Here is a 12,429-nt window from a genome sequence, read left to right on the forward strand (position 1 = left end):
ACAGGGAGAGGCACAGTGATTTTAATCTCTGCAGTGCCAAAGGGAGAAGAGGATGAGCTTGTTTATCTGCTTTCCTTTGTAGCCCAAGCTAGCTTGCAGTGAGGAGAAGAGAAGAGAAATCAGTTGAACTTCTGAATGCCACTCCCCCCCCCACAAAAAAAAATAGTTTCTAGGATGGGCAAAATTTCTTCAGCAGGAGATCAGAAGCTGGTTACAAGCTTATCTCTCAAGTTGCCTGTTCCTGTGAATATACACACAAAAGTTTTGAACAGCGTAACATCCCTTGATTAGTTATCTACATGATCACCACAGGTGAACTGAAAGTAAGCTTACTTGGCAGATATCCGAGCATCCCTAGTTCATTTTACATTAGCTGGGTTTTCATAGGTAATGTAATAATTTATAGTTGAGCCTGTAATTTTGTTTAATATTTAAAGAATGTAACCTTAAGTGTTGAAATAGCTACTGCTGAGGTTTTTAAAAGATGAAGGCATCTTCACTGTTAGTATTTCAGTGTATACGTGTCTGGTATATTGGGATTAAGCATGTATATGAACACGTGAAACTGCATTATACTGAATTATACATTTGGTCCATCAAAGTCAGTGTTGTCTCCTCAGACTCACAGTGGCTCTTCAAAGTTTCAGGCAGAAGTCTACTTTCAGATCTTTTAATGGGAGATACTACCTGGGATTGAACCAGGGACCTTCTGCATGCCAAGCAGATACTCTACCACTGAGCCACAGCCCCTCCCCCAGTGCAATCTGTACTACAAAAGTGAAACCATATAACATGTTAACTGACACTATTTATCTTTACAACCTGCATCTGATTGAACAAGGTAGCAACTCCAAGCAAATTTAGAGTGCAGTGCAGTTCACTGAAATTTGAATGGCTGTTCATGCAATGTATTTTTAGTCAATCCAAGCAGAACTGCTCTTTCCAGCTTGTACTCGAATGGATGAAACCAGTGTGAGAGCCAGATAGTCATGGATGTAACAAGCTGCAGCTTCCAAGATCAAAGTCACAGCAGTCCAGCTGCCAAGATCATGGAAATTGCTGCTATCTGTATCAATGGTAATCCATCTTATATTTAGCCACATAAGTGAGCACCTGAGCAATATTGTTACATTTGAGCTCCATGTCAAAGAGTGAAGGCACAGGACAGTTGGTCCAGGGAGCTTAACTTCTGGAAAGACTTGAACACATCTCTTTCTTCACAGATCAAGCACTATGCATGCCAGAATCTTCCATTCTTCCAGATTAAATATCTAACGGAATTAACTGCCCTTTCTCATTAAATAATTTCAATTACAGTTTGCATGGCATAAAAATGAATGTCAGAGGAGGAATTTGTAAAGCAGTAACTATTATGCTTTTGCTGCTGGAGCTTTGCCACAGGTTTTAATTAATCCTTTGTTAATACAAGCTCCAAATTGCTAATACGGCAAGAATTTACTTGGCTATGTTAACATCTGCCATCTTCTTCCAGTTATTTGGCCATCTCATCTGGCCTGTCATTCAGATGTCCTGCATTAAGTTTTTGCTTTGTTTTCTGATGTCTATTTTGATAGAAGTTTTTTGTTTTTTATCAGGGATGAAGTCTTTCTCCTTAGGACACTTCTGTTTTTTTAAATCTGATCTTCTTGATATTGATAACTTAATAACTGCTTTGTTAAAGAGTGTTAATCATCACTGATGAGAAAAATCCATATTTCTTCTGACAGCAAGGCAAAAGAGTGGCAGCAAAGCAAGGAGGATTTAAAATTGTACTATGTAAGACCCATTAAAAAGTTTCTGAAGTTAAACTTTTTACTGAGATCCCTGAGTTCTGATTGATTGTCTTATATAGGCATATATACAGAAAGAAAGGGAGAGAAGCTGAAGTGTAATAATCTCTTTGTCTTCTCTTTGTTTAGGGCTGAGCCAGTTCTCAGCAGGATCAAGGAAAACAGAAAAAGAGTGATATCTCCATCATTTGATAATATAAAATATGACAATTTCGAAATAGAAGAGTATCCTTTATCGGCACAGGGGTTTGACTGGGAGTTATGGTGTCGATATTTAAATCCCCCGAAGTCATGGTGGAAGCTTGAGAACACTACGGCTCCTATAAGGTATAGTTCACAATTGACTGACAGAATAACAGAGTATGTGATAATCTGTCCAGAAATGGTCAGTACAAGGAACCCTGGGTTGCTTTATATACTAGGTGGTATCCATGCTCTATTCATATTCTAAGGACATGTTCCTAGAAGTAACTCCCACCGAATAACATAGTCTTGCTCAGTAGTCCTGCTCAGTCTTGCACTCATAATTTGGCACAAACTTATACTTTTAGGGTTGTAGGACTAACATTGAGTTTGTGGTTCTCTTGAATTTTGTCTTACCATACCATACCATACCAAACCTTTAATGGCATAATAGATTCAGATAAAAATACACAGAATATAAAAATTTAAACATTGGAGATAAAATCAAAATAAAACCGAGCTTACAGATACATTCAAACATGGTCAGAATTAAATTTAAGGATGTCAGCCAGAAATTTTGCCACAGCCTCACTAACCACCCCCTCAGTATCACTCAATAAATAATAACAGGGTGGCAGAATAGACAAATCTGGAGAAAAAGAAAGCTTGCCAAATAAATCTTTACGGAGGTTATGGTAAAAAGAACAATCAAGCAATATATGCTGGATTGAGTCAGGGGTATTCGCTCCACAGGAGCAAAGTCTGTCGGCTAAAGGGACTCGCTGATATCTCCCTTGTAAAACTTTGGAGGGAAACGCGTTTAGTCTGGCCAACATAAATGCCCTGCGATGACTTGGAGTGGTTAGGTCTGATAGATAATTGGGCATTTTGCCACAAAAAGCATAAAGACCTAAGGAAGCTGGAGAGCAAGTATAAGGGAGAGTTGGCCGTAATTTCGTTTCCTCCAATTCCCACAGTCTCAGTTTAATACATCTGAAGATATATGACTCTTCAGAGGTAGAAAAATCATCTACCTCTAACCCCAATTGATTGAGTTTAGACAGAAGCAGTGCTGTCCAGGACGAAATATATGGGTCTCTTTTCATACAATCAAGAAGGCTGTTGGGATCTGTTCTAAAATGAATTTTGAGCCAGAATTTAAACACTGCAATCCAGGCTTTTGTCTCCACCAAAGACTGACCCACTTCAGAGCAGAGAGCAAAGTAGGACACACATTTTGGCAAACCAAGAATTTGTCTAAAGAATGAGGCTTGAATGCCCTCCACTTTCCTGGTAAAAGCTGAGATCCATATAGGGATACCATAGAGGATTTGGGCAAGCGTTTTGGCTTTGAATACTTTAATAGCTGCTGGAACTAATTGGTTGCCCCTTGCAAAGAAAAACTGTTTAATTTGAGCAGCTGAACACTTAGCCAAGTTGATGGTGCTGTTACGATGTGAAACCCAGCTTAACTTGTGGTTAAAAGTGATCCCCAAGTATTTAAAATTTTTTGTTTGCTCGATTGTTGAATTGCCAATAAACCATCTCTGTGGGCCCCAGCAATTTGAAAAGACAACTACTTTAGATTTGGCATAATTGATAGAGAGTGAATTACAATTACAGTAGTCATAAAAGGCGTTCAAATACCTTTGCAGGCCCACTCTTGTACAAGAGAGGATGGTAGTGTCATCGGCATAAAGTAATAAGGGGACCGCTCGGCCTGCAAGTTTAGGCGGATGACCATTGATAGGGGTCAAAAATTGTGCCAGGTCAGTTAAAAATAAATTGAAAAGATGTGGGGCCAGCACACAACCTTGTTTTACCCCCTTTAACACTGGGATTTTACTAGTCAAGTCACCGCTAGAAGAAAATTTCACTTGGCAAAAGGTATTAGAATGAAGTTTCCTCAAGAGAAACAGCAAACGAGGGTCCATTCCCAGGTAACCTAGCTTGATCCATAGTTGGGCTCTATCTATTGAATCAAAAGCACCCTTCAAATCGATGAAGGCAGCATATAATTTTTTTGACCCGGTATGCATATATTTTTCAGCAAGGAAGGCCAGAGTGCAGCAGTGATCCATAGCAGATTTGCCTTTGGAGAAGCCAATCTGTTCAGGACCTATGATGTTGCCTAGGCGCATCCAGTCAGTTAATCGGAGTTCTAAATGTTTTGCATACAATTTGCCCACTATAGATAATAAACTAATGGGGCGGAAGTTTTCTGGTAACTCCAACCCCCCCTTTTTGTATATTGGGATAATTATAGAGTCAAGCCAAGAGTCAGGGATGGAGCCATGCAGATCGATAAAAGAGAACAATTTTGCAAGGGGCAAGAGCCACCAATCGGCAAACTTTGTGAATACCTCAGCGGGAAGGCCATCAGGGCCAGGTGCTTTACCCGCTTTTAAATCCTTCAATAACTCACTGATTTCCTCTAGAGTTACTGGAGGCCAGACCGGCATATCAGTAACTGAGGGGTTTGCTAAGATGGGAGGGGATACACATGGGGCAGCAAAAATGTTAGAGAAGTAATCAACCCATGTTTGCTCAGAGATATTTGGGTCAGTAACAGAATTGTTTTTTAGATTACCTGAAATGATTCTCCAGAAGGCCTTATTATCGTTAGATTTTATCGAGTGGTAAAGTTGGTCCCATTTATTCTGAAAGAAAGCTTTCTTTTTGGATGTAGTAAGCTCCAGGTAGGCTGTCTTGTAAGCAATGTAGGCCTTAATTTTTGATTGGTCTTTGGAGTGACAAGCCTCTTTAAAATGAGCTCTCAGTTCTTGTTTCCAAGCTAAACAATCTGTATCGAACCAGCTGGAGAAACTAGACCTAGACAAGATCACCGGTTTAGCTTTGGCACTACAATAATCAATTAATAATGAAAATCCTGAAAGGATTGAATCATCTGAATTGGAATTAATGATTGAATCCCTTAATCTGCATAGCGCTTCAGAACCAAAGAGGGAAGAAAACTCCCTTTCTAGGGCCGGGGACCACTTGATTTTTTTTAGAACATTCTCAGGGGCCTTCATGGATTGGGAAGGTGATACCATATTAACCTCCAGATCCAATCGTAGGGATAGAGTTAGGGGCAGGTGGTCACTTTCTGTGCGCGGATCGATGTAAAAGTTATCGATAGATGACAGAAGGTTGGATGAGCCCACACAAAAATCTATCACACTGCAACCCCTTGTGGAAAAAAAAGTAAAGTCATTTGCAGCTGGAAATTTGGAGAGACCATTAAATATTATAACATTGTGCGCTATGCAGAATTCAATTAATCTAAGACCCGCCTTATTGGTTAAAGTATCTTTAGAACAACGGGGTAAACATAGTTGTAGTGGAGGGGATTCAACCGCTTCAAAGCCAAAATGAGAGATCCATTTCTGATTGTTACTGCCTATCCGAGCATTAAAATCACCAAAAATCATGAGCTGAGCAGTATGGAATTTCCTAGACAAAGACGTCACATAGTCAGAAAATTTCTCCCAGACAGCATCAAACTCCAGCTCACCATTAGAAGGGGCTAAATAAACATTAATCATGATTAGGGTCAGTGCTGGGGAGGACAGCAATAAAGCCTGGGCAATTGGCGGGCAAGGATCCAAGAGGATCACCTTAAATGGTAAGCTGGATTTCACCAAAGCAGCCATGCCTGCTTTACTGCGACCTTTAGAGTGAGATCTATAAGCGGGGAGATTAAAAACTTTAAAATCCGTCAGTCTAAAACTGTCTTCTGCCCATGTTTCCTGAAGGAAGACACAATCAAAGGATTTCAAAAAGTCCAAAAAATCTGAGTCATTCGCTTTACTCTTCCACCCAGCAATGTTCCAGGAGATGATGTGGATCTTCCTTGTGGCTTCCCTAGCTGGTAGTCAATCGATAATGGATATCCTTTCTAGAACCCTGGAGTCATCAGTGAAAATACAACCATTATGTTGGGGTGCCCTTGAGCCAGTTAGAGAGAGTTCCATAGACAGATCAATTAAGTCAGCTGATGGGGGACAAGGGGGCAGGGGGTTGCCTGCAGGATCTAGGTTGATTGAAGGAACTGATTTCCCCGGCTCTAAAGACCTTTGCAGCTGCAGCTTAGTACCTTCAAGTCTTATGAGTATCGCCTGTTGATCTTTTGCTGAAAGGCTCCCAAATGACTGCAAAAGGTCATCTTCTAATGAAACATTAAGGGGACTATGCGTCACATCCATAGAGGGCTGCACTGATGACTCATTATGCAACTCGGGGTTTGCTTGGGACTGACCAGATCTGGATACCTTAAGACACATTGCAGCCTTATATTTTGCCGCTGAAGATGATGCGTTCTTCAAGAGATGGGGATTACTTCGTGTCCTGACCCCTGCGGACAGGTTAGGCAGCAGAGCATTAGTTTGAGAGTTAATAAAAGATCGAACAGGGAAAACCCCCTTTGACCATAGGTAATTCTTTCGCCTCAAAATTAGTGAAGGAATGTTGGAGGATTGAAAGGTAAGCAGAATCCTCTGCATTTGAGACTGATCATTAAGAGATTCAATGGTAATCAAGTCAATTTTGTGATAGTTCAGATGAAGAAGTTCACAGAGATGGGATTTAGCTAAAAGTTTACTTCTCCAGCATGGGGTCTTCCTGCCATAAGGACAAACAGTGATGCAAACCTTATTGGGCTGTAGAACCAATTGTTGCACGTTCCTTTTAAGGCCCACGCTGACCTTAGACTCCGTAAAGGAGCTCCGGGGATCAACCTCCTGAGTTGCAGACGGACATCGCTTTAAAGGGGCTAGAGCACCAATAGAGGTATCATCCAGCTGGGCTAAGTAGACTTTATCCATTGACACTGATAGTCTCTTTAGTTCTAAAGAAAGGTCAAGAATTTGGTCTTCTAAACTCTTTAACTTTTTAAAGATACAATCCACTGTGCTTGCAATAAGGGTAATTGGGGCAAGTTCGTCAGAAGACATGGATCTTTCTTCATTATCATGCTGACTCTGCTGCACCTTTAAAGCCCCCACCCCAGATAGGAGTTGAGAGTCAACGCCATCCTCGTGATCAGACTCATTAGTCAATTCATTAGTCATTTTGTCTTACCATTTACCATTTAGTGATGTCACATACACTACCCAGTCATTTCCATAAAGTGATATACTGGCAGAATTAAGTACCCATGTTTTTATCAGTAATCTTAAGTCCTAGAGTGAACACTTGAAAAAGAGCCTTAGAGGTAACCATTAGAAAATATCATCGGCACAGCCCTTTAACTGCTGGGTTGTCCATAATCAAATTCAACAATAATAGTCACATAAGATGAATTTTTCCTATTCATAATACATTATTTGTTATAAATTAATTTCCCTTGCCCTCAAATTATTATCCTACAATTAAAAATGGATGTATTTCAAACATGTAGCTATTTTCCTATAATCAACATTCATTAGACTGTGGTATCCACTGTTGGTGCAAGCTTATAAATTGATGGTTTTACTTGATCTTTATTAGCAGTGAGAGGCTAGCCTCTGTTCCACTGTTCATTGAGCTATTATTTTGCTCTGCTCTTTGTTCCATTCTTTCTGTAGTCCAGTTTAATTAAGGGAATTAGAGTGTGCATCATTTGTTTCTGCTTTCATTTTCATAGTTTTCCTCCTAAGTTACTCATGTATAAATATGCAAGCAATTTTGATATTGCATGTACATGTATATTAAGATTATTTTGCTGTGAAGACCTACTTGCACACGAACAGTTTTGTACACCAGTATAATCCATGCTAGAAGAATCTGGATCTTTGGGTATTTCAGTGAGTAGTTAGAGAGGAGTTTGTACATTTTACCTAGTGTTTGTGGTAACTGCAGAAGTGAGAGAAAAAAGGTAAGTGCTATGGTGTCTTTCCACAATTTACATATTTGGCGGGGAATAGCTCCTCCCCTTGGCATTTAGAAAGTTCTTCACTGGCCACCAAGCATGAACATCAGGGATATTTTTGAGCCATCCTGGGTATGTTTTTCCATGGTTCATTCATCTCTGAAAAAATTATCCAAAGAGTTATTACATTTCTGTCATGAATTGAAAATTCTTTAATGTGATATATGTTACAATCATACTAAAGAGGCTAAATTATTCAACTCCCAAATGTGATACTAAAAATATGTCACATTGGCACATTTCACACCTGTGAAACTATAATATGAGGTCAACAGTTAGGTTCCTCAGTCACCAATTCTTCCATTTTAAAAAGGGTAAAATAGGGAGGCCTCTCCAGCTATCTGAACACCAACTTATGCTCCTGCACAATTTTTTTCCCCCAAGAGGTCTCCGAATAACCCTGGGAAAACAGTTAATTACAAGGTGAACTAAAGGGAGCTCACCCATCACTACATATATGCTAAAGGCATATATCAAGTACCAGTTTGGACACAAACATTTAAATGGCAATTGAATATCATTATATCGTTTTAATATTATAACAGCATGTTTGTCTAAAGCATGTCTTGGAAGGGGGAGGTTTTACTTCCCCCAAATATTATGGTGTTTCATGCATCTTCCAAGTACCTCCCATCTCTACTGTGATCTTTCCCAAACTTGCTTTACTGTGATGTTTTGGTTTAAAGCAAAGCTAGGGTGATGCTTACATAGAAGGGAAATTCCATATCTTCCTGTTGGTACAGACTTTGGCACCATTTTCCCTGCCTCTGATTTCTGTGGCAGCCATTTCCTCATCAGCATTGGAGGACTGTTTTTTGTCTTTAAATGGCAATTGAATATCATTATATTGTTTTAATATTCTCTTCTCCATTTGCGTAATTTATTTACAGTTTTAATATTATATCTGTCTAAAGTTTATCTCCAGCCACTTTCTTCCAGAGATGCCCCTTTTCCCTTTTATGTCTGCAGTGGAAGGGCTAAAAATGTTCTTTTTAAAAAACTGATGGAAACATCGTTATAACACTATGATATTCAGTTGCCAATTTAAAAATCTGAGGGTGGGGAAGAGACTCCAATATGTGATAAGAGCAAATGGTCACCTCTGGGGGACTGGGGCCAGAAACATATGGAAGCTCAGTTGCTCCCGCAGTGTGTGTGCAGCCAAAGAGCAATAGGGGAAACAACAAGCTTTGTGGAAACCAGCATATTGTCTATGCTTCAGATTTCTGAGCTCTGCACATCTGGATTCACAACTTTCAAAAGTTCCAAACAGAGTATGTGGATGTTGTGCACCTAATCTCCATTGTGCCAAAGCAGGACATTGCCCACTTACTGGAGAGCCAGTTTGGTGTGGAGAGCCAGTTTGGTGTGGAGAGCCAGTTTGGTGTAGTGGTTAAGTGTGCGGACTCTTATCTGGGAGAACCGGGTTTGATTCCCCACTCCTCCACTTGCACCTGCTGAGATGGCCTTGGGTCAGCCATAGCTCTGGCAGAGGTTGTCCTTGAAAGGGCAGCTGCTGTGAGAGCCCTCTCCAGCCCCACCCACCTCACAGGGTGTCTGTTGTGGGGGAGGAAGGTAAAAGAGATTGTGAGCCGCTCTGAGACTCTTCGGAGTGGAGGGCGGGATAGAAATCCAATATCATCTTCTTCTATCTTCTTAAGCTGAAGAGAGTGTTTATGTAATCGTTACAAAAACAGAGCTATAGTGTATGTCACTGCTTTGACTGTTTTTATAGTAACTAGCAACTGTAATGGTAGATCACTGCTGGTAGTAAAACATAGTGAAAATATACAAATCTTCAGGAAAAGCAAACATTTTTCTCTTCAGAATACTCTCAAGAATTTTACTGTGTTAGACAATGAAGAGTGTGTGTGTGGGGGGGGGGAGTTTCTATGCAAAGCATTAATGTTTTTGAAACACAGTGTTCCAAGAGAAATAGGGAGTGACTGATATTTCTTCATCATGAGGTCTCCCCAAAATAGCTTCCTATAGTTCCAAACTGACATTTTGTTATTATCATAGAGATACGGATCTATACAAGGAGGGAGGAGGGAAAATGAGGGTATATAATTTTTGCAGTCTTATGATCACATCCAAACAGATGCCACAGTTTATCACAGCTTGATCCCCATTATCCTGATGAATGCAGAATGGTGTGTCTGATGCTGTCAACAGCCCCCTCTCTCCTTTCATTAGTATCCTGGTGTCCTCAGTGCACTTCTATGCTCATGCAATGACAAAACTGACATTTTCCTGTTTGCCAGTTTGCATGACAAAATATGAATCAGGGTAACAGACAGATTAATTATTCTGTTCTCCACTGCTTTGTAAATGTGATCATTTATATTGTATGGCTCCTTTTCAACAAATTGGAACCAATTCACTAATAGGCAAGATGCAAGGGAAGGCAGCATGGGATGGCCTGACTCATCAAATCTCAGAAGCCAAGCAGGGTCAGTTCTTGGGAAAACTCTGCAGAGGAAGACAACGGCAAACCACTTCTGCTTCTTACTTGCTATGAAAGCCTCTTGCTGGGGTCTCCATACATAGGCTGTGAGTTGACAGCCAGTGTGGTATAACAGTTAAGAGCAGCAGACTCTAATCTGGAGAACTGGGTTTGATTCCCCACTCCTCCTCTTGAAGCTTTCTGGGTGATCTTGGGCCAATCATTGTTCTATCAGAACTGTCTCAGCCCCACCTATCTCACAAGATGCCCATTGTGGGGAGAGGAAGGGAAGGTGATTGTAAAGCACTTTGAGACTCCTTGGGGTAGAGAAAGGTGGAATATAAAAACCAACTCCTACTCCTCCTACTCCTCTTCTTCTTCTCCTCCTCCACCTCCTCCTCACAATCAGCAAGAAGATGTAATGACCGTAAAAATTGGTTCTTTTGCATTTTTTCCTGATACATGGTAACATAATGGCATGGAAAGATCTCCATGGAACTTAGATATTAAGTCCAATAAGGAATGGAATCTGTTAAAATCTTGCTTTATGAGACGGTGATAACATCTTAATCACACAATAAAGCCTTTGGGGGCATCCATGTTTCATGTTTCATATCACAGTTATCTCAAAAACTCCTGAAGCTGTAATGATGGACTTACAGCAAATTATGTTGCTAATTGCTGAAACTATAAAGGTCTCACTTAGGTCAGTACCTAGATGGAATGTTGCCTAGGGGTCTCATGAAAGCCATTTTGGAGGAGTAACAGAATAAAAGTGCAATAAATAGAACATAGCAGACTGAATAATCCTGACTAAGGATGGGCACAAACCTCATCAAGGCTGGATTCAGGCAAGCAGCTCATGGTGGCGGCCTTGAGTCTTAAAAAAAAAAAAAAGGTGGTGCAGTTTGAGGCACCCCACCACAAGCTGATGGTGCATGCCTGACTGCCAAGAGAGGTATGGGCTGTGTGCACCCCAGAGGAGCAGTCACACTGTTCATTTGCGTGCAAGGTGCTTTTATGGCACGTCCTGGCCTAGAAACATGCCAGGGAAGTGCTTCAGCAGTTTGCCACTAGGAAGTGTCCATGTCTTTTTCAGGTGGAGTAGAGCCATCAGATGACATGGTGAGTGTCCTTGTGGCTCAGAGCCCAGATGTGCACATGTAAATGTGCTTTTTCAATCTGGACATGGGGGTGGCTGTGTCACGCCAAAATGTCCATCTGAATGTAGCTCATGAACCTAATCTTGTGGCGGTCATCACCAGTTTATGGTTCTTAAACCAGAAGTTTATTCCCATTCCTATCCACAACCCTCCACATGGTTTTGGAAGTTTTGTAGAGTTCATGTTGGAAAGCAGGAGGCAGTGAGAGGAATTGTTAAAATGGATGCAAGCCATTACAGCTGTCCCTTTTGTCCACCCACTTCCAAGCATTCCCTTTAAGTAGCCTTTGCAAGTTCACCACTTCCAGCTGCTTAGACTGCACTTGTATGTGGTGCCCGCTTGCAAAAGCCATTTAAAGGGGAAGTTAAAGAGAAAGGCTTTTGCAAGTGGGCTTCGCATGTGATAAAATCCAAGAGTTACCTTTAAATAGCTTTTGCAAGATTTTTCTTCCTTCCATTCTGCTGACTGTGAAACAAGGCAGAGATCTTAAAAGGAAGAAAGGAAGATCTGAAATCTTTCTTTGAACTTCATGAACCAAACCAGTTTGGTAAATGGGGAGATTTATTGTTCATCGAACCTCTTGAACCATGAACTGGGATGAACCTCAATTTCCTTGGTTCATGTCCATCCCTAGTCCTGACTAGCCCAAGCTTGTCAGTGCTCAGAAGCATAAATCGCTGTGGCTTGATAGTATTTAGTTATTATGCTGAGCATAAATGAATATCCAGATAGATATCAGAGTTTAGTTTCAGTACCAGCATAATGATAATGATTTGTACCAAAGTGGCCTACATCTCTCCTCCAGTTTATTCTCACAACAGCCTTGTGAGGTTGGTTAGGACTATGTGACTAGACCAAAGGAACCCATGGAGATTTGAACCTACATCAACCAGATCACAATTCAGTACTCTAACCACTACACTACACTGACATATG

At 40.7% G+C, this 12,429-nt stretch overlaps 1 protein-coding gene across 1 annotated transcript in view; it reads left to right on the forward strand.

Annotated features, from left to right (window-relative positions):
- Positions 1–12,429, forward strand: part of GALNT18 (polypeptide N-acetylgalactosaminyltransferase 18) — a 555,510-nt gene that overhangs the window by 422,362 nt on the left and 120,719 nt on the right. The window contains exon 5 of the mRNA XM_060262088.1: positions 1,920–2,117. Within this exon, the coding sequence (XP_060118071.1) occupies positions 1,920–2,117 (198 nt within the window). The remainder of the gene's footprint in view (positions 1–1,919; positions 2,118–12,429) is intronic.

Source organism: Heteronotia binoei, chromosome 21, assembly GCF_032191835.1.
Source record: "Heteronotia binoei isolate CCM8104 ecotype False Entrance Well chromosome 21, APGP_CSIRO_Hbin_v1, whole genome shotgun sequence".
In the NCBI taxonomy this organism is placed as follows: Eukaryota; Metazoa; Chordata; class Lepidosauria; order Squamata; family Gekkonidae; genus Heteronotia; species Heteronotia binoei.